Genomic DNA, 22975 nt, shown 5'->3' with positions numbered 1-22975 from the left:
ACTTTCTTTTACCTCTCTTAAGGTGATTTTTTTGCTATTTTAAACTTCTAAAGATTAGTATTTCCAGATTATTCAGATTTATTAATATTTTTCATATTGGTTATGGTATTTGGGAGTTTTTGTTTTGAAACAGTCTCATTGTGTAGCCCTGCCAGACCTGGAATTTCTTATGCAAACCATGTTAACCTCAAATTCAGAAAAATACACCTAGTTCTGCCTCCCTAATGCTGTGAATAAGTATTACTATTAATTATTTTAGCAATACTAATCAGGTATTGGTTTTTGTCTGGTTGATTAGTTTAGGTTCTGTGATGGTTTGAATGAGAATGGCCACCATATAGGATCATATATATGAATGTTTGGCCCCTACTTGATGAGACTGTTTGGGAAGGATAGGAAGGTGTGGCCTTGCTAGAGGAAGTGTGACACTGGGGCTGGGCTTTGAGGCTTTAAAAAGTCCATGCCATTCCCAGTTAGCTACCTCTGCTTTGTGCTTCTTGATCAAGATATAAGCTCTCCCCAGGTATAGCAGTGCATACCTTTAATCCCAGCAATTGAGAGGCAAAGACAGATGAATCTCTGTAAATCCAAGCCCCCCCCACCTGCTCTATAGAGAGTTCCAGGACAACCAGAGTTATGGAGACACCCTGCTTAAGAAAAAAAAAAGTAAGCTCTCAGCTACTGCTTTAACATCACCGTTCCTGTCTGCTGCTATGCTTTGTACTCTAACCCTCTAACCCTCTGGAACTGTAAGCTTCCAATAAACTCTTTTAAAAGTTGTCTTGGTCATGGTGTCTTATCACAACAATAGAAAAGTAACTAAGATAGTTTTAACACTAGGGGGTTGAACCTACAGCTTCATGCATACTAGAGAAGCATTCTCCCACTGAGTTATAACATGAATGATTCTTTTAAAATTATTAATATTTTTCTTACGTGTATAGGTGTTTCATTTGCATTTATGTCTTTGTATCACTTGCATGCCAGATGCCTACAGAGACCAGAAGAGGTTATTTGGTCCCTGGAATTAGAGTTATATATAGCTGTGAGCGTCCATGTAGATGCTGGAAATTGAACCCTGGTCCTCTGGAAGAACAACCAGTGCTTTTAACTTCTGAGCCATCTCTCTAACTACAGCCCCTTTCTACTATTTTTTTCCATGCTGGGGATCAACCCAGGACTTATGTAAGCACTCAGTCACTGAGCTACATTGTCAGTAATAATTTTTGTGTGCATGTTCTTAATAAATTAATTACTAGTACAATTTTTAAAAGATATATATTTGTTTTCTATTGAAACTCCAGAGTTTGACTTGTAACATTCCTGTCCTTAATTTATTTGGAGATAATTTTATATGTGGTATGAGACAGGAATCAATGGTATTCTTTCCATAAATTCACAACTCCGTTCATTGAGTAGTCCTTCCTTTCCCCATTGACCTTCCATGACATCCCATATGGACACAGGTCAATTTCTGAGTTCTCTATTTGCCTGAGTTTATTTTCTGTTTCTGAACAAACACTATTTTCATGTATTACAGCTTCAAATAGCTGCTAATAAAAGGCTACCTGAAAATATTGATTAATAATGCTTGCTTCAAATACTCATTGTATTTGTTAACATATTATCTAACATTTTTGTTTGTTTGTTTTGGTTTTTCAAGATAAGGTTTCTCTGTAGCTTTGGAGTCTGTCCTGTAACTAGCTCTTATAGACCAGGATGGCCTCGAATTCACAGAGATCCACCTGCCTCTGCCTCCCAAGTGCTGGGATTAAAGGCGTGTGCCACCACAGTCTGGCTTCATGACATCTATCATCTTTTGATGACATCTATCATCTCAGTTTTTGCTTTCATTTGAAGTAGTTGTGCCTTACTTCTTCATTTGTTAGTATCTATTTTCTCTGATGGTATCAGCTAATGTGCCTAATGGTGATGGGAAAAAAAAAACCCAAACCAGATCCCAATGTATGTCAACATCTACAGAGCTCAAGAGGAGAGGAAGGATGGATACTAGGATAGAAAGCTCCAAGAGATAGGCTACCACAATTAATTGCTCAGGCTAGGTATTAAACCACCACAGCTCTTCAGTATATAGTTTAGAGTTGCCCTTAACCCTAGAATTCCAGACCCAAAGAGAAGCAGCCTGGAGGGATGGCACTGCTAGACTATAAATTGCCATTCCCGGGGTGGGGTTAGAAGGACTGAAGCAGTAGGAGAGTAAGCGCCCATGGTCAGCTAATCCCCACTGGTTTTCTGGTGTGGGAGAATTGTCTGTATTCTGTCAATCATGTATTTTAATAAAACACTGATTGGTCAGGCAGGAAGTAGAGGCGGGTCAACCAGATAGGAAGTAGAGGCGTGGCAATGAGAATAGGAGAAGGCTAGAGAGGAAGAAGCTCCTTCAGCCATTCCTGCCCAGATCACTGAAGAAGCAACATGTGAGCTGACAGCTGAAAAAGGTACCAAGCTAACATAGATAATGATAATGGATTAATATAAACTACAAGGGTTAATAAGATGCCTGAGCTAATGGGCCAATCAGTTTATAATCTTATGGAGTCCTGTGTGTGATTTTCCTTGGGGTATGCCAGTTGTGGGGTACCAGGTGGGACAGAAACCCCAACAAGCCGGCCCTCACACTACAGTTTTCCACATCTGATTGTTCTCCTGTGACCTTCATACCCCTAGTCTGAACCTCTGTTGTCAATTTCCACAGAAGTCTCTTGCCACAGGCACTAGAAACACACACACACACACACACACACACACACACACACACACACACACACCAGTTCAAAACAAGTTCCTCCAAGATTGATCTATTTTGGGAAAAAATGCAATTTTACATAGATTAGAATTAGACAAAGTTGCAAAACAAGTATCCCACAGTGCTTTCTCAGTTGTGCCTTCCTCATCATCTGCTACATCCTTGGCTTTCTTTGTTTCTGCTATGTTTATTTTTCTTTATTCAAATACCCAATTGACCCGATTGCTACAAACTCAGTGCATATGTCCCCAGATTCATATGTGAAGCTCTATCTCCCAAGGTTACATTAAGAGACAGGGCCTTTGGAAGACAACTGGGCCATGGGGCAAACCTTTCCTGAATGGGATCAATGAGCTTAGACAGAGTCCAGAGAAAAATCTCTCTTCCTTCCCCAACTTACAACCAGAGGACTTGATAAAACAGAGAGTGAGTCTTCACTAGACACCAGATATGCTGTCAACAGGATCTTAGGTTTATAAGCCTCTAAAACTAAAAGAAGTCTTTTTCCCTCTTTTTTTTTAGATATGTTTACTATAGATCCCAAGCTAGTCTTGAATTAATGATGTACTTGTCTGTCAGTTCCCAGAGTTCTAGGATTACAAAAATACACTAACATGCCTGAATTAAATTTCTATTTGTTAATTACCTAACCCAAGGCATTTTGCTATGGCCATTCCACTGGGAAAAGTGAATTGCAGAAAGGAAAGAAACTTAGAGTCATCTCAGGTAACCAACTTTTTAATAGTTTTTAGGTTCTTCCATTGTTTTGTTTAATTCAAAGGAATAAGGATCGTGAACAGGAAGTAGTGGAGTGACGGAGGAGATATTTAAGCAAGTATAATCTTCCAGCTTTCAAATCTCACTATGGAGAATCATATACCTATAAAAAATGCTGTAGCTCCTATTAAAGCATACCCGCTAACAGCAATTATGTCAACTTTTCCCATTACAATCCTTAGACACAATGCACTTCATGACTTAGTACATACTAGACCTCATGTAAGCTGGTTCAGCTGGCTCTTCAGTCCCATGCTTCTTAGTCACTCATCATTAAAAGTCTCAGCTTTTTCCTATCCCAAGGTACTTAGAGACAACTGTGAATTAGCTCAAGGCAGATAAAGAGTTCAGCATGAACACGGTCCTGGATTCAATCCCAAACACCAAAACAAGACAAAAAGATACACTAAAAATGTATGTAGTCAGTAAGTCTTTCCACACATATTATCCCCTGGCTAGCTCCTACAGATTTTATAAATTTCATTTAACTGTCATTTTCTGAGGAAAATTCCTTGACCTCAAAGTAAACCAGGAATCTCTATTATGCAATGTTGCACTCTGTAGTACTTTTTTTTCCAGAGAATTTGTCTTAATTATAATTAATGGATGAAATGTGTAAGAGAAAAAAAACTGGAAAATACACCAGGAGGCAAAGGAAAGCAATATTTACTCAGTGTTTGAACACATATATATATTGAGAACCTTCTCCAGGCATTCGGTAATTACTAATTCAGTAATCAGTAATTAGTAATGGAAAATTGTGGAGAATGATGCAACTTCCTCCTCCAGTCACTCATTTTTGATGGCATTCCCAGGGTGTTGCCAATACACAGAGCAATTTCTAAGTCAAATATGCCAGCATAGAACATGACTCCTTCTCAAAATCTTTCATCACCCACAACTAATTTATTTATTTTCATATCATTATTTCAAAATATTTTATTATTTATGTATCTATGTATGTTTGTACCCACAGAGGCTAAATGAGAGTGTTGGATTCCCTGTAGCTGGAGTCACAGGCAGCCTAATGTGGCTGCTTGCAGTGGAACACTAGCCTTCTGAAAGTACAAAGGTTTTTAATCACTGAGCCATTCCTCTAGTCTCCCTTCACACCAGTCTTTATACAGCCACAGGATAATGTTTTCAGTTCCATTGCTCCTTTGACATTCTGAAGCACACGCCTAGCAAACTCCAACACTGTTTTAGTCAGACGTCTAAGCTATCTAATACTGTTGGGAAACATCCATGACCATATGAACGGATCCTACTAATTCACTGCTCCCTTGATTCCACTAGATTGTCTTGGACCTTCTTAAGGCCCTGAAAGTTTTCGATGGGTCCTAGACAATTTCCTATCCTGCTATCTCAGCAATTTTCAAGTCTGACAACTCATCTAAAGCTTCCTGAATTCCTCCAACCAATGCACTCTGCAAATAATTCACTTCCTGTTTCACAGAGAAAATAAATGCCAAGATTGAACTTCTGCACTGGAAACTACCCACTTACCTGTGGCAACCAAAACTGTCCTCACTTCTCTTCCCCACTTGAATCAAAGGTGAATCCTCTCCCCTCTTGTCTAGTGTCCTGTGTTGTGGACACCCTGCCTTCTCCAGGTCATCTCCAGTCACCTCTCTTTCGATGCTCCCCTCTACTGGCTCATTCCAAAGATGTTAAACTGTCTCCCAGTTAAGAAAGACGACAAATGATAAAAAGCAAATTTCTTGTTTCACTCTACATCCTTTTCTTAACTTTAATTTTTCAAAAATGAACAGTGTTTCACCATTGTTATTTATTATTTGTGGTGCTACAGACAGGGAACCCAGGGCTTTATACATGTTAGGCATATTACCATGGAGCCACATCCCAGCTCTACAAAAAGTTTTACATCTGTTTACAATCATTTTTCTACACTGCTTTTCACCCAACTCCAGTTTGGTTTCTGTCTCCACAATTCTGAAACCTTTTACAATGGTCATCAATTATCTCTTTATAACTAAGTCAAATGAATTCCTTTCTATTTTAGTCTTGCTTCAAAGGAAAGAGGGAGAGAGAGAGAAAGACTTCCTTCTTGCACCCCTCCCCCTTTAAGCTCTTTCTCTTCTAGTCTTCAAGGTGCTTCCCTCTCTACTCATCCTTTTATTTCTTCTCTGGTAGAAAACAAAAATGCTTTTGATTTGCTCACCCATGAATGCTAAACAAATACTACAGGATTTCTGCCCTGAGACCCTCATTAGCTATGCTATCCACATCCTTGACTTCAACTACCTTTTAACCTCTATATTTCATCCTGGATTTTGTTCCTGACTTCCAGAGCACTGTATCTCAAGCTTACAAATGGTCAATACATTTGGTTCCCAGAACAATTAATTTTGCTTCAGACACACCTATTGATTTTTCTAAGCTATTTAATGGTCTTTCATAGTATCCCAGTAAAAAAGAACTAAGGCCAATTGTCTATATTGAGGGCTTATGACCTTATTTTACTTATCTTTGTCTATTTAGGGCCCAGAAGAATGAACAGCAAGTGGTAAGCGCTCAGTAATTATTCACTCCTATCAACAGCAGGGGAGCATCTTCAGCAGTTCCCTGTATCCCATCCTTCACGTCTTACCAAGAATTCATGGTTATGTCAGCAGCCTCCTCCCAGTTCCAGCTTAGTAATTTCTCTACAGAGGGCGTAGGAGACACTGTACGGCTAGAATAGCGAGGAGGGAATGAGAGAACTCTGCATGACCTGTCCCAGGTATCTTTCAGTTTTGTCTGTGGACATGCTCACCACTAAATTTAGATATTTCTGAACAGAGAGTGTTGTCTAAGCACGTCAGTCTCATATTACCAACAGATTTACATCTGGCTTTACTAGACTTTTATAAGTCTACTTTTTAAGAATTCAACTTTATTTATCTATTTATCTGTTCATTCATTGCATGCCTTCCCGTGAACACTAAATTGAACTAAGTGTGTCTCCCATGAGGTCCCCTTAGCTGTCAGTGTATTAAGTCAAAATTATCTATATATGTATCCACCCTTATCACAATAATCCCCTGAAGTGCTAATTTAACTATGATAAAGGCCGAGAGAGAATAAGCAGTTTCCTGGAAGCTACTCTCTAATACATGGTAGAGCAACATTCATGCTAGAGCTTTGCTCTGAACCATGCATTCTCAAGGACAGGAACGGTGTCTTTGTGCTTGTGTTCCTGGCGTCTATTATGACTCCAGCATATGAGTATAATAAATATCAAACCAAATGGCATCTGTTGAATTATACATAAAAAACTTTAGGGATTTCAAAAATTAGTAAGCTGTAAGTACCCTCAAGGAAGTTTATGACTTGGTAGGGTTGGAAAGATTAGGAAATAGAAAGGGACAAAACAAAGGAGAAAATAACTAAGCATTGAATAACTAATATCAGCTTTAGAAAGCTGAAGATCCTCCTTAAATCTTATCCCAGCAGTAAAACACAGCAGCTTCCCAGAGTGTGTGGCATCTGAGAATCGAATCAAGTAAGTGGAAAGCAGTGATAGATGTTAAAGCGGAAGACATCTGATGTCAAGGTCTGAAGCTAGCCGAGGCCTACCTGTTGATCAGCCTACAATCATAAACCTACATGCACCAAGGGAAATAGTCCAAGTTTATTAAGGTTTTTCATACCTCTTTACTGATAAGAATATATATATATATATATATATATATATATATGTAATAGAACTTAACCCAAAATCCTGATTTAAAAAGTTCTGTAATGCACATGTACAACAGTAAGTGGTATTTGGTTTAAAAAAAATCTATGTAAGTATTGTCTATTATGGGATAAAAAAGACTAATAAGCATGGTAGAGATATGAAAAGTATGCTAGTGAAATTCGAAAACAGATCATAAACTAAAGAACAGGTCATAGGAGCCAGCATTTGGGCTAAGTCCAGAGGTTTTTTTCACATGCACATGAACACAAGTGAACATGTATCTACACACACATGTGCACACATATGCAAACACAGACATAACACAAATAAACACACAAAAGAAAGAAAGAAGGAAAGAAAGAAAGAAAGAGAAAGAAAAGGGGGAAAGGTACTATTATGGATGGAAAAGTAAAGGATCAAAATGATTCTATTATATGAAACAGTGAACAAAATCAATAAGATAATATTTTAACTCAGAATTTTCACTTTAAAATTGATTTCATAAAATTTACAAATGACCCAGGATAATAATTGTTATTTTTAAAAACGTAGGGTCCTTAATTGTCTCTCATTTTAACTATAGGATGTTGTGGCTAAAAAGAAAACTAATGGGCTGGGGAGATAGCTAAGTGAGCAAAGTGCTTTCCTTGCAAGTGTAAAGATCCAAGTTTGATCCCCAGCACCCTGTAAAAGCCAGGTAGGGCAGGGATGAGAGACAGGCAGATCCTTGAGGCTCACTGGCCAGCCAGCCTAACATAATTGGCAAGCCCAAGATCCCGGTGAGAGACCTTATCGCAAACCACTTAAGTAGAAAGCTCCTGAGAAATGACACCGGTTGAGCTCTGGCCTCCACACGCATACACACATACACATGTACCTCCTGACACATACTTGTAGACCCTCAAATACATACACATATAAAAGAAAGGGGAAAAAAGTAAAAACATAATCATTACCTGAATTAAAATGAGTACCAGGAGCAAAGGAAGGACCAGTCAGTTGGTCACTATTCTGCAATGCTAGATATTTCTGGATTCTCTTGTCGACTTTAAAAGAATTTTATTTGTCTGTTTGCTTGGTTTTTTGTTTGTTGTTGTTTGTTTTAGATAGGACCTTGCTATGTAGCTCAGGTAGCTTCTGATTAAAGATCCTCCTGCCTTTGCTTCTTGGATACTGCGATTATAGGCCTGGGCACCAGTGTTGTCTTTTGAGAACAATATTCCAAGAAGGACATTAATAATCTGAAGTCTGGAGCGCACAAGATAAAATAATAAAAGGCTACAAATATTTCCATTTGGAGAAGAACCATCACAGCTAAAATCAAACTTTAAAATAATGAAAACTACGGCAAGGCTACTCATACTTTAAAAGAACCAGAGACTTCCCTCGTAGAGCTACTGTGCTGCTTTCCATAAGTTGTAGTAGGCTGTGCTTCATCTTCTCTTGTCTTGGATGCTTTCAAACCTCCGACTGCCTTATATCTTTTTATTAAGATATTTTCTATTCTTGGGGCTGGAGAGAGAGCTCAGAAATTTAAAATATTGACTGCTCTTGCAGAGGACCAGGGTTTGGCTCCTGGTACCTATATGGTAGCTCACATCTTTCTGTAACTCCAGTTCCAGGAAGATCAAGGAACGACCTCTTCTGGCTTCTTCACATACTAGGTATCCATGTAAAACACATTCACATGAGGCAAACACCCAGACACATAAAAAAACAAATCATTTTAAAAGATATTTTCTAATCTCAACTTTTTCTTTGATCCACTGTTTTCTCAGAAATGTGTTAATTTCCAGATATTTATAAATTTTATAATTTCCTTTTGTTACTGATTTCTAGTTTAATTTCACTGTGCTTAGAAGATATAATTTGCATGCTTCAAACTTCTTAAATGTTTTAAGATTTGTTTTATTACTTGAAGTGTGAACCATTTGGGGAATGATCTATGAGTACTTGGGAAGGATATGCATTTGCATAGACTCTCAAAGACCCTGGGTCACCAAAACAATATTGAGAAACAAGAATAAAGTTGGAGGTCTCAAATTTTTTTAATTTTTAAAACCATTAAGACAGTACTAATACTGTCATAAAAACAAATAAAGGCCAATGGAACAAAATAGAGCACCTAAAATAAAATCACAAATGTGTGGTCAAATAATGGTCAATAAAGTGCCCAATAAACACAAAGGCTAATCTCTTCCACAAATGGTATTAGGAGAGCTAGATGGCAACAGACTGATGTGGGATGCCCCTCTGTATTCTATGAGTATGTTTATTACCCCTGGTTAATAAAGGAGCTGATTTGGCCTATGGCAGGGCAGCATATAGATAGCTAGGCAGGAAAGCCAAACTGAATACAGGGAGAAAGAAGGCAGAGTCGAGGGAGATGCCAGCCGCTGCCGGAGAAGCAAGATGTGAGGTAACAAATCATGAGCTTCATGGTAAAATATAGAACAATATAAATGGGTTAATTTAAGTTGTAAGAGACAGCTGATAATAATCCTGAACTAATAGGCCAAATAGTTTATAATTAATATTAAACCTCAGAGTGGTTATTTGGGAACTGGCAGGTGGTAGAGAAACCTCCAGTTACAAAAGACTGAAACTGGATCTTTAACTTATGCTATACACAAGAATCAACTCTGTGTGAACTAAAGATAAGTATATACCCTGAAAGCATAAAGCCCCAAGAGGGAAACATAGGTAAAATATTCTTGATGTCAGTCTCAGCAATGATTTCTTGGACATGGCAGCAAAAAGCAACAAGTAGAGCAAAATTGTCAAGTAGTACTACACGAAACTAAAAGCAAAGGAAATAAGAGAATGAAAAAGCAAGGTACAGAATGGGTGAAAAATTTGTAGCCTATGTATCTGGTAAGAGGTGATTGTTCAAAATATATAAGAAATTCCTACAATTCTATTGCAAGACAAACCAAATAAACTGATCTAAATATAGAAAAATGAGGTGGTGAGATGTCTCAATGGGTAGCTAGTTAGGGCTGATGACCTGAATTTATTCCCAAGACCCATATTGTAACAAAAGAGAAAACACACACACACACACACACACACACACACACACACAAATACACTCTAAGTAAAATAAAATACAGTAAAAGTATTAATGGGCAAAGGGTGCAAAATGACATCGCACCAAAGATAGAATATAAATAGACATCATTATCTGAAAAGATGCTCAACTTTACTAATCACTGGAAAAAGCAAATCAAAACCTCAATTAGATATCACTTCATACCTGTTCAGGTGGCTATTAGACACTAAGGAGAAAAAATAGATGTACAGAAATTTTAATCCTTGTGCACTGATGATGAGACTATCAATAATGTAGCTGTTATGGAAAACAGTGTGGGTGTTCAAAAACATAAAACGAGGCCATTCCCGGGCATTTATCTAAAGAACTGAAATCAAGATCTCAAATATCCGCACTCCCATGTTCAATGAGGTGGAATCCACAATAACCAAGATACAGAAACAACCCAATTATCTACCACCAGATAAAAGAGGGACAGTGAGGTGACTCATCAGGTAAAGGAGCTTGTCCCACGCCTAGCGACCTGAGTTTGACCTCTAGGACCCACATAGTGGGTTCCACAAGTTGTCCTCTCACTTCCACACATCCTGACCTCCACGCAAGAGCCTTGGCATACACTGCCACCTCCATAAAAATATAAAAAATATTTCTTACAAAAAACAGATGAATGAGAAAGAATGTAATGCATACAGTAATATTACCTCCACCTTAAAAGTGAAGGAAATCCTGCTGTGTACAGCAACAAAGAACCCGAAAGATACTATACTAAGTAAAATAAGTTAGTCACAGAAGCACAGACACTATGGGAGCCCATTCATACGAAGTGTTTAAAACAGGCAACTTTACAGAAACAAAAGGCTGGCTGGTGCCTGGCAGGATCTGTGCAGAAGGGGAAAGAAGAACTGTGCAATATATATAAAGCTCCAGTTACACAGATGAATAAGTTCTGGAGAGCAGTTGTACATCATACTGAAAATTTTAGACTAGCCCTTGAAATAAGTGTTCTTATTCCTCACACAAATGGGAAGTAGAAAAAAAGGTTTGAATATGTAGACATGTTATTACTTTGATCGTTCTGATGGACTATATCCATATACATACAAATGTGCCCCATACCACCAAACTGTACATAGTAAATATACAGTTTTTAAATAAAAAAGTAATTTTACTTTAATAAAGTTTTAACAAATAGAAGTATCAAGAAAGTTTCCTTCAAAAAAATCTCAATCCTCTAGTTTACTTTATAATAGTCTCTTACATTTAGTGCTACAAATATTTCCAGTGAAATGTCTGATTGACGGATACTTGTTTCACAAACATCTTTATTTTATAATAACAAGTACTTGGAATTGGCACAGGCTATAGATTTAGATTTTCTCGTGAACTTTCACCATGGTTATCACAAAAATGTAGTGTTCGCTCTACCACTGTAACCTACTCTTTTCTAAGCAAAATCATCTAAACAACTATAATTAATAAACTTTGTTCATTTTTTACTTGAATGGAATCTAAATCCAATCCTAAGTTATTAACATATTGGCTTGCCTTTGGTCTTGAGATGATAAAACAGAAAAAAATGCAGATGTTCACAATCAAGAACAAATGGTATATATCTTGTTTTCCAAGTGCACAAGCTGTTTTACTTCAGCAAAATATGCATGTATTGCACAGTGAGCCATGAAATTGCTTCGTCCTCCAATTCATACCACCTTTCATTAGCTTGTTGCCAACTCCTCTCCTATCCTGTTCATACATTGACTTTATTCATGCTAATTGAGCTGTAGACTTAATTCTTGTCGGTCTCTCTATACTTTCATCACTTCTTTCTCTGTATACTCACATCCTTACACCTTTGGAAGTGTTAACTTATTTTACTCAACTTAATAATAAATATAGTGAACTCACAGCATCATCTGGAAATGTTGCATTTCAAATGTCATATAATGAAAAATCTTGTAATTCAATTGTTCTACTCACTTATACTAAAAGCAGAGCTGAAAAGTTGACTGCTAGAAGTTTTTTTTCTTTTTGCTTCCCCTCAACCTTTATTTACCCTTTGAAGATGGCTGCATATAAAGAGAAAAGAAGAGAGATGAAGAGGAGAAAGCAGGAGTTAGATGAAATTAATAACTGCTAAAATTGAAGCAGGAGAGATGGTTCTGTGGGTAAAGGCACCTACTGCCAAACCTGATGATGTCAGTTCAATCACCAGGACTCACATGACGGAAGGAGAAAAGCAACTCCCCCAGGTTGTCCTCCACATGCATGCTACAGCATGCTCTCCCCTACACAGCACACATACACGAATAAATATTCACTGTAATTAAAAGGAATTAATTGCTAATATATATAGCTAACAGTTCACAGGAAGCACATCTTTTGGAACAGAGAACTAAAGCTGAATCATGCAGTCTAAAGTTAAAAAACCGTAAACTAGGCTACACAGAGCCCCTCCAAGTGACAGTTACAACCTACTAGTCATTTTCGGTGACACACCCGCTGCATTTCTATATAGGCCAAATTGGTGTTGGGCACACTTCTTCCTACCTCTGACTTCTCTGTCTGTAACCTGTAGACATGGGCACAATGACACTGAACTCTTTTGGTACCTTCTCTTAGTCCTTTCTTTTCCTTCTGGCCTCAAACCAGATCTTATCCCCAGACTGCAAGTAGGTGGTTAGCGTAATTATCTGATTCAAATAATCAGAAATGAGTCAATTTTTGTTTAAAATGTGGCCTTTAAAGAGGAAGTTGTTGATTTTAATGAGTTTGTGTGTACTTTCTGGTTCTGAAGTAAGTGGGTTTTTTAAAATCAATTCCCAAAGGAACCCCCCTCCAGAACTGAGTACGTATGTGGGCTCCTGGCCTAGTTAGAGGCACTTGAAGTACCATTATCATTGATCTGTAACTCTGTATCAACCTTTTGGCCTTCTCCCACTTGTCCCCTAATGTTCAAAAGAATATACCTCACAACAAAGTACAGAATGACATGGGGGATTAAAGTTACAAGCACAGAGACCAGTGGAAGGCTCAACAGCTAGAAAACCCTGCACTAAAAAAAAAAGTGTGATCAGAGATGGTGATGTAGGTGAGTAATAGAATAATTTGTCCAGTATGCTCGAAGCCCTGGGTTCAATTCCCAGTAACAGACAGATAGGCATGTGTGTGTGTGTGTGTGTGTGTGTGAGAGAGAGAGAGGGGGGGGGGGAGAGGGAGAGAGAGAGAATATTATATTAAGGCTGATGAGAAAGCTCAGTGGGTAAAAATGCTTAGCATGTAAGCCAGATATTTGAGTGCCACCCCTGGAACACACAGTAGAATGAGAGAACAGAGTCTATAAAGTTATCCTCTACTTCTATGCACCTTCTTGTGGCACCATACACACACACACACAAATAAATTAAATTTAAAATGTGTAAAAGTGTATATTGTAGGGTGAAAAGGGCCAAGAAAAAATACCCTGACCCTGACTTGGGAACAGGGATTGAAATTCTGCCAATTCCTGAGGTCCCTGAGCACAAAAATCCACCAAACCCTGAGCACAAAAACCCACCAATCACAAGCTACCCTGGAAATCTCCACCCCCCCCCCAAGGAACCCTATATAAGCTCTGTACCCTGTTCAGTATGCTGGCACCTGACCTAGAGACAGTAAACCTCCTGAATTCTTCCTTCCCAATAAATCTCTTGAGTGAGGTTTTTTGTGCATGACATTTTTACCTGAGCGAAGCTCAGTTGCAACAACTTTCGCTGGAGCAGAGAACAGAACTGTAACACTTCCCCTGGTGAGAAGAGTTGTCTCCAGGGGACCTCAGCAGAGCTATAACACTTTCGCTGGGGAAATGTTCCACTGCTTTCCGTTAAGCAGAGCAGGGCAGTAACACTTCACCTGACCTGAGCAGAGCTGTAACAACTTCGTTCAGGAAACCCTCTCCTTCCAGGACTGAGCTGTGACAATGGGGGAACCTCTCCCTGGAGCAGGGCTGTGAGCTGCTAGGCTTACAGTGACTTTGTGTATCCTTGGCTCCTGACTGCCAGGAGGCTTTTCTAGTGGAGCTGCAATGCTTACATATATAAATACACATATACTAATTCTCAATAAAATTAAAGCAACAAGAAAGTTGTAAGAACAACAATTAACTACCCTTTGCCTGGATTAAGAATAAGTGGCCTACTGCTTTAGAACAATCCTTCTGTACACTGTGAAGATGTATTGCTCCTGATGGTTTAATAAAGATCCAACTGGCCAGTATCTAGGCAGGAAGAGGTTAGGTGCGAAAGTCAGACAGAGAATGCCGGGAAGAATAAGGGGGTGCCAGTCAAACACAGAGGATGTGTAGATGTGTAGAAGATGATGTCACAGCCATGAGTCAAGTAGCAGCACTAAATTAATAAATATGCATCAATTTAAGTTGTAAGAGCTAGTGTTGATCATAAATATCACCTCAGCTCCTTGTCACACCCCTATATCCAAAGAGTCTGGAATGTGATATTAAGCTGGGGGTGTCATCCCAGCCCTCTAACACCCCTATATCCAAGAAGTCTGGAATGAGGGGAAGTCTCTGGCCTGGGAGTCCGGACTCCAACTCCCAGCTTGCCAAGCACTGACCCCTCCCCCGGGGAGAGTCAGGGCCACTTCCATAGGCTATTTAGGCTCACGCTGGAGAAAGGAACACATTGTTTGGGTTTGCATGGGTTTTTACCTGTCTATCTACCCGAGAGGGCGGCATTTATTAAACACGGGTATTTTAATTTTGTCTGATCTGGTTTGACTGGAGTTTCTTGTGTCGGTGGAGTGGCTTTTATTAAGATTAAACCAAACAGTTAGTAACAAGCCTAAGCTATCAGCTGAGAATTTATAATTAGTAATAAGTCTCCGTGTGGTTATTTGGAACTGTTGGCAGGACAGAGCTGACTGGCAGGACAGAAAAGTCTGTCGACAGCATACATCACCAACTTTTATCCATAAATACTTTAGTGTGTATTTCTTAGTAAGGGTACTTTCTTTCATAACACAGTACAATGATTAGAGTCAAGAAACTTAGCATTGAGGTCGAGAGAAATGGCTCAGTAGTTAAAGTAGAGTACTGTTCCTGCACAGGCCCTGAGCTTAGTTCCCAGCACCCACAATCAGGTGTCCCGACACCACCTGTAACTCCAGCTATAGCGGATCTAATGCCCTTTTCTGAACCCCGTGGGCATCTGCACTCACACATGCATGTAAATACCCCCATACACACATACATACATATAACTAAAAGGAAAATAATCTTTGTTTTAAAAAAATCAATATTGAAACAATACTTTGATATGCAACCCAATTCAGTTTTCAGCAATTGCCCTGACAGAATTCCTTGGTAACGTGCCTTCCTAGGACCTCATGCAGCCTCAGCAGCACCTCTCCGAAGACTTAAATCTAGAACTCTTCCTCGGCCTTTGTTTCATGACAATGACATCGTTAAGTGTACAAGTTAGGGGTCAAGTTCCTCAGTTTATATTTTTCTGACTTGTTTCTTTGTGACAGATTCAGAATACACATTTTTAAAGAGGAATCATCTAAGAGATGTGTCCTGGGTACCTCACATCAGGGGGCTCTTTGTGTCACTTAATTCCAATTGGTAACTTGGGTCATTTTCTCAGGAGAGTTTCTCTCATATTTCTCCACTGTAAAGGTACCTTTGTTAATCCTTTGTAATGATTTTGAAAATTCAAAGAAACTTTGAGACTGTATAAATGCCCTATTCTTTAACCAAATTTCATCCAATGACTTTAATGCCTATTGATAATTCTTGTCTAAACCAATTACTACTAACAGTAATAAAATAGTGATTTCATAATTTCTACATACATCCTCTTCTCACTTATCCTGTCTTTATATTTACCTAAAAGCTAAGCCTGAGAACATAGCTCAGTGGTACAATATTTGCCTAGCATATGTAAGGATCTGTGTCTCAGTTTCCTGAACAAAAAAAAGAAAAAGAAAAAGGAAGGAAGAGAGGGAAAGAGGGAGGGAGGAAGGGAGAAAGGGAGGGAGAGAAAGGGAAGGAAAGGAGAGAGGAGTGGAAGGGAAGGAAAGGGGAGAGGAGTGGAAGGGGAGGAGAGGGGAAGGGGAGGGGAGGAGAGGGGAAGGGGAGGGGAGGGGAGGGGAAGAGAGAAGAGAAAAGAGAGAAGAGAAGAGAGGAGAAGAGAAAAGGAGAGGGAATAGACACTTTGGGGGCTCATCACATATACCAGATTTCTATCTCAGCACTCAGGAGACAGATCTTTGTTAAGTATGAGCCAGCCTGTTCTACATATCAAGTCCTAAGTTATCCAGGACTACATGGTGAGACACCATCTCAAAGCAACAAATAAACAACCCCCCAAAACACACACACAGTGTAGAGGCCAAGAGATGACAAAGGTGCCTGCAGCAAGTCTGGCTGGCCACTTGAGTTCAGTTCCCCATGATATATAGTGGAAATCGAGAACCACCTCCCACAGCCTGTCCTCTGACCTCTAAACAAGATAAATAAAATCTAATATGTGTTGTAATGTATTTCCAAGTGTTCGTTTCTGATGCTCAGTTTGTCTCAGACTGGCAACGGTGGGTCCCTTCAGCTCTATTCTCTTTTGTCATGTTCTTCCTGCTGTATTCAAGAACTCTCCTTGCTTACTCGTGTAAATTCTTTCAAGGGCATCGTACACTTCCCCTGCCTGCCTTGGACTGAGTCATTACTCCCAACGAACTGGGCTCCTTTTAATAGAGAATGGGTACCCAGGAACCAGCGTCTGGACGTATACAATATATTTCAAGATATTAAAATGTTGCTGTTACTTAGGTCACCATATGGAAGACTGGTGTAATGATTTATAATTAGAATTCTAGCATTACCTGTGTGACGTTGACAACTCCCTTCATTCTAGCAGCCTGCTGCATCATCTGGAAATAAATTGGACGGTTTTTTAAGCGTTTACAAATTCCCAGTTTGAGGAAGTGTGACAGAAGATAGGACACCTCTCCCCAGGGACACGCTCAAATAAGTAAAACACTGTGCCTACATTTCAGGGGTTCCAGGCTTCAAAGCCCATGGGCAATTTCGAATTCCGGATTTAAGTCATCTCTAGGGTCTCTTCAGAGCTGACATTATTTTGTGAGTAATGCACTGCAGTGAGTAGGGATCCTCATAGACGTCAAAAAGTGCAGAGACGTATATAGTAACGAGAAGGGGGCTAGAAAGAACACAAAGAAACGAGGCTGTGAGCAACGCGTTGCTCAGCCTCGGTGCTCCTCGGGTTCCCAGTTTAGCGCAGCAGAGTCCTGCGGGCGAGGTTTTGGCGGGAAAAGCGGGCGGGGAAAGCCGGGCGACCCTATAGGCGACGCGCGGGCGGCACGGTGCACCCTCCGCTCGGCCCACCAGGGCTCGCTCTTGCCCTTCTGCTGTGAGGCAGGCGTTTGAAACGGGGCGGAGCGGATGGCGACCCCGCCCCCGGCCGCCGCGAGGCCGGAGTAGGCTGAGGAAGGCGCCGCGGCCGGAAGCACCGTGCCCGCCCAAGCCGCGCGCCGCCTCTCCCTCCCCGCCGCCGACGTCGGCGCTGCTGCCGTAGCCATGGTGACCGGTGGAGGCCCGCCCCCGCCCCCTGCCCCGGCCCCCTGACGTCGGCGCACGTCAGCGCCGGCGCGCGCCTGGCTGGGCCCTGTGGGGCGGGAGGGAAGCAGCGCCGGAGCGAGAACGGCGGCCGTCGCCCAGAGCCCAGCCGCGCCGCCCGCCGCCCTCCTGCCCGCTCGGCGCCGCTTCACGCCGGCCCGCTCGTTCGCGCTCCAGTTGCCGTGTCCTGCAGCGGGAGCCCAGCATGGTCATGGCGGATGGCCCGAGGCACTTGCAGCGCGGGCCGGTCCGGGTGGGGTTCTACGACATCGAGGGCACGCTGGGCAAGGGCAACTTCGCCGTGGTGAAGCTGGGGCGGCACCGGATCACCAAGACGGAGGTGCGGCACCACCGGGGTTCGGCGGGAGCGTGGCGTGGTTGCGCCCCGGGAGGGGGGACGGCGGGCCTGGCACTGCGGGGACCGCGGGGTGCAGGTCGGGGGAGGGGGGTTGTCCCTGGGAAGCCACACAGGCTTCCGTCCCGAGTCTCCCACCCGGGGACCTGGTCTGTGGCCTCGGCTCCCAAGCCCCAAGTTCCGCGTCTTCCCGGCTTTCGGCTGGGGGTGGGGTGGGAGGGGAAGTCTCGGTGCTCCGGGGCCGGGGCCGCGCGGGGACCAACGTCGCCGGCGGGAGAAGGGGACCGGCAGTTCCCGGACTTGGCGGACGCGGAGCGCGGCCCGTCCAGGAGTCCCTCGCTGCTGGGCGAGGAGGGGGTGCCGCGGACCCGACCGGTGCGAACGGACCGCTGTCCGTTTTCTCTGCTTTGGGCCCGCAGGGTCTCTGATTCGGTGCCTGCCTGGCTTGATCTCTTGCCGGAGATATATCTAATACTCCAGACAATAGAACTGGTTAAAAATGGTCATCGCGGCTCTGCACCGTCTTCTGGGGTTGTCCCTTTACCAGGTGTGCGTACTGGCTCCAAGCACGCATTCCTTAAGCCACATCAGTTTGACTACTCAGAAAGCCCTCAACTGCTCCCTCACCGTGACTCCTGCATCCCCCTCCACGGTACATCCTAATGCACCGCACATATTTTCTCCGCAAGTCTCTGTTCTTACCTAGCCCACCCCCCTTCTTTCCATTGCCTCAAGCTGCTCTCCTCGGGGTCTCTATTTTAAGACGTGCAAATTAAATACCTTGGGGAAAAACGATCGAAACAAAACGTTTTTTAGACTACAATCTAGTGGTTTTTGACGTACTCTGTCTTCTGCCTTGTGATTGCTACTGGAGTTTCACCGGTTTTCAGTTTCTCTCCCCAGATTTCATCTCACCCGGGTTTTTTCCCTAGTACGCTCTTAAGAACATTCTAGCCTTTGAAGGTAGAACTTTCCCCCCCCAGGATAACTTACATAAGGTGAAGGGCATTTAAAAGCCTGAGTGTTTTCTTCGCAGTTGTACTTAGAAGTTTTGCTTCGTGTCCGTTTTCATAATAAGGAGGATATGTCTGACATGTCTTCGCTTTTTGTTTTGCCTCACGGATCCCTCACACACCACCTAAATTTGACTTCTTTAGGACATCAGTACCAAGGTCAAAAATTTTCCTTTCACAAGTTTGCCATTGTTATGAACCTAGATTGTTTATGATGATAATATGAGTATGTTGACATTACCAAATTTTTGCATAGCTTAATATGATCCTGGTACTTTTCTAATGAATAAAGTTGTCTCATTCTTGTAAAGAGCTATGGTCAAATTGTTATACCTTTGCCTCTATGATAAATAAAAGGAAACATCTTAAATGGGTATCTTTATGAGTCTTTTTTTCCATGACTGACAAAAGTGGCACATTACGGAGAGTCTGGGAAGGTTTTGGTTATATTGTTGTGTATTTAGATACCAAATCCAATAGTTTATACTATTTTTTCTTATTAGCGATATTTAGTGGTCAGCTGTTATTTGTCAGAGTTTAGTTAAAGTGGTATAAGCGAGCTGCTTAAGTGGAGCTCGTGGTAACTGCAACTTTCCCTGGAGGGTCACAATTCTGGTGGTGTCCCTTTCAAACTGGTATTTCTTAGGAAGCCTGCTAGGGGGCACTGTGGAGTAACACTGCCGGTGACTGCCAGGTCAGTTACATTTGTGATTGAAGACACCTGTCAGATCATGAACGCGCTTGCAGATCCTAAAATGTGAGTGTAGTGCATGTGTATAAAAATATGTGAAAAGCTAAAAGTTTAGCCTAGAGATTCTTCCTCCCTCGTGCTTTTCTGTTTTACAGTGAGGAGTATGAGAGTTTTGTGAATTTTGTGATTGCCAGTAATAAAGCACAGAAAGGTCAAATGATCTAGCAGTTACTGTATGGAAAAGTCTCTGTGGATGTCAGTTTGCAAAGTGGTTCTGTGAAGTTTTATAGGGAAGTTACATAAAGACTTCTTTAGTAAAAGCAAGGATTCAGTTTCTAAAAGTGTAACATTTGTTTTCAGTGAGTTGTTTTTTTTTTTAGGAATAGTTAGTTGATCTTTATTTACTGAATATTTGTATCTTTGATAAATAGAATCACCGTGTAAAATACAAATAAAGTAGTGAAAATTTCAACTCTAACATTATTTTATATTCTAATTGCTTAACATACTACATATAGTTACAGTGAGAACAGTTAATATACCTTAAAGAAAACTATTAGCAAAATATGATTATATTTACTGCTTATGAAAACTATATACTGCATTTTAAAATTATAGGTTTATGTGTTTTAGAACTTGGAGATCTTTTATTTCCTTTAAATGTGATGCTGAGCTATTTAAAAAATAGAATCATTTTTATTATATTTGTGTGTGTGTTTGTGTGTGTGTGTGTGTGTGCATGAGCATGAATGTGTTGGTTAAAGGACATCTTGCAGGAACTGGTTCTCTCCTTCAGTCAAGTGGGTGCTACAGATCAAACTCTGATAATCAGGGTTGGCAGCAAGTGTCTGTATTTTCTGACAATCTTGACTCCCCCAGACAAATCTTAGGGCTTAGTTTAAACATTCAAGCTGTGAATACTTTTATTTTTAATTGGCTCGCCTCCATCTTCTGTTTTATATCACTCATGAAAAATAAGATATATTTTTGTAGTGCTTGGGAGAAGTCTGTTTCCCTTTTAGGAAAAAAATAGTATACAAAAGAGATTTTAATTTTGGTCGAATCTATCAATGGCCTAATCCCAAGAAACATAATTACGTCATCTGAAGCGGTATTCATGTGCTCGATCTCTGTGTAAATTTTCCACATAAAAGGAAAGGCAAGGGTGAGGCAGAATCCAGCTTCCTAACAGAATACTTCATAAACTCTTTGCAGAGCTGGTTTATGAATTACAGAGGCTAATTTTGTAAAATTAGCACAATGGGAAAAGAATAACACCATTTAGGCTATTAAACTATTTTGGGTAATAGTGGTTGCTAGTTTTCTGTTCTATGAATGTCCATGAGTAGTGGTTTATAAATATTTTATTAGGGAGGAACTTTTCCCTTCTTGTTAGCTACATAGTTAGTTGTGGGGGGGTTGTTTTGTTTTTGTTGTTTTGGGGGGTTGTCTAAGTAAAATTCTAGGAGAATTACTTGTGCTTGCCCATAAGTGCTCTGTTTTCTATTAAAGAATGTTTAGTACAGCAAATATTAAGAATAAAAGAGAGCATAACACTGAAAGTATGTCGTTTCCCCACAACGGGAATACATTGCTCTAAACATTTCACATTGCCTTTTGGTTTTTATAGGTGACAGCATACAGTCCTTGTCTGTGCCCACACATTTTGCTTATCGTATATAACTTTATAACAGCATTTTAGTAGCTTAGTATTCTACCTTGTATATGACCCATTTTACTTATGACTCTTACTGAATATTTTATCATGTCCAGTTTTCAGCAATTGACAGGGAATACAATTGCTTATGTAAGTCTGCACTATAAGTGTTATTAGGGAGAAAGAATTGCTAGTAATTTTCAGAAGAGCAATTACTAAGTGAAAGGGCATAATTTTTACATTTGAGAATTTTTATTACTTTCATGTTTATTATTGAAAAAATTTAAAGTACAGAAAAGTGAAAATAATTACCTATACTATCAGTACCCAGAGATAACAATCATTGCTATTTTCAGATCCCTCTCTATGCAGATAACTTGACATTTCCTTAATACCATACTTTTTGTGTTGCTTACCTTCAGAGTCATATGAAGGGAAGTGTACAGAAACTGTGGAGAGGTTCTGAAAGTGACCTTATTCATGGCCTGTAGAGGTTAGGCCGCTTAATTACCGCTGAGAGCACCCGAACTCAGAAGGACTGTCAAAGGCTATACGAGACTGCTTTTGTGTGCTGAGAAATTTTCTTTGTGCATGCTGCTGTGGCTTGGATGTTCAGGCTTAGTTCTCAGAGCACCACCGTAAAGTGTAGAATTTCAGTTGCATTTTAAATTTTGCTTTGGCATTCTGCAGCTCTTTTCAGTATTTCTTGTGCTGCAGAAATACCCCAGATTTCAAGAAGTACCTATACTATGTGCAATAGGAAGACCTGCGGCCAAATGTCTTACCCACTGATATTTGAATTTATGCTTGTATATGATCTTCTCTTGTATATTCAAATAGGACTCTGATTTGTCATTGTACTATTCTCTAGTTTCTTGGCCCTCAGACAAGTAATATTTGGCAAATTGTCAAAATTATCTCTTCTTTCGGGGAATGGAAAACAAATATATAGCTGTGTAAATTTTAAAATTTTAACTTAATGTGTGCATGTGTGTGTGATGTGAAGAGGGACACGTGCATGCTATGGCACTGTAGCACACACGTGGAAACCAAAGGACAAGTTTGTAGATTCAGTTCTCTCCTTCAGCTTTCACGTGGGTCCTTGGACTTGAACTCAGGTCATTGGGCTTATGTAGGAAGTGCCTTTACCCACTGAACTGGCCCTAAGTTGTGTAATTTCTGTGTTCTGTAGAAATATTTAACTTTAACAGAGTTTAGCGTGTTCTGCTTTTAAGTCCTCTAAGGAATTCTATCTTGGCACCAAACAATTAAGAAAACATTTATTTGGAAATCATGAAACTGGCCTCCTTGAACCACATGATGACATTTGACTTATGGCCCACTGATTACA

At 40.6% G+C, this 22975-nt stretch overlaps 1 protein-coding gene across 5 annotated transcripts in view; it reads left to right on the top strand.

The window, feature by feature from the left end:
- Window positions 1–17982: 17982 nt before the first annotated feature.
- Sik2 (salt inducible kinase 2) overlaps window positions 17983–22975 on the top strand; it is a 104319-nt gene continuing 99326 nt past the window's right edge. For 3 of the 5 annotated variants that reach the window (XR_015001632.2, XM_085688735.2, XM_048417490.3), the window contains exon 1: window positions 17984–18248. Coding sequence is in view for 4 of the 5 variants with exons in the window: in XM_085688735.2 (XP_085544861.1) it covers window positions 18114–18248 (135 nt within the window). In the remaining variant the exon portion in view is untranslated. Of the gene's footprint in view, window positions 18249–22975 lie in introns of all 5 variants that reach the window. The other 2 variants (XM_085688736.2, XM_085688737.2) reach the window with 1 other exon arrangement.

This window comes from Myodes glareolus, chromosome 4, assembly GCF_982192425.1.
Source record: "Myodes glareolus chromosome 4, mMyoGla1.1, whole genome shotgun sequence".
In the NCBI taxonomy this organism is placed as follows: domain Eukaryota; kingdom Metazoa; phylum Chordata; class Mammalia; order Rodentia; family Cricetidae; genus Myodes; species Myodes glareolus.
The sequence above is the reverse complement of the archived record's forward strand: the minus strand, read 5'-3'. Positions and strand labels throughout refer to the sequence as shown.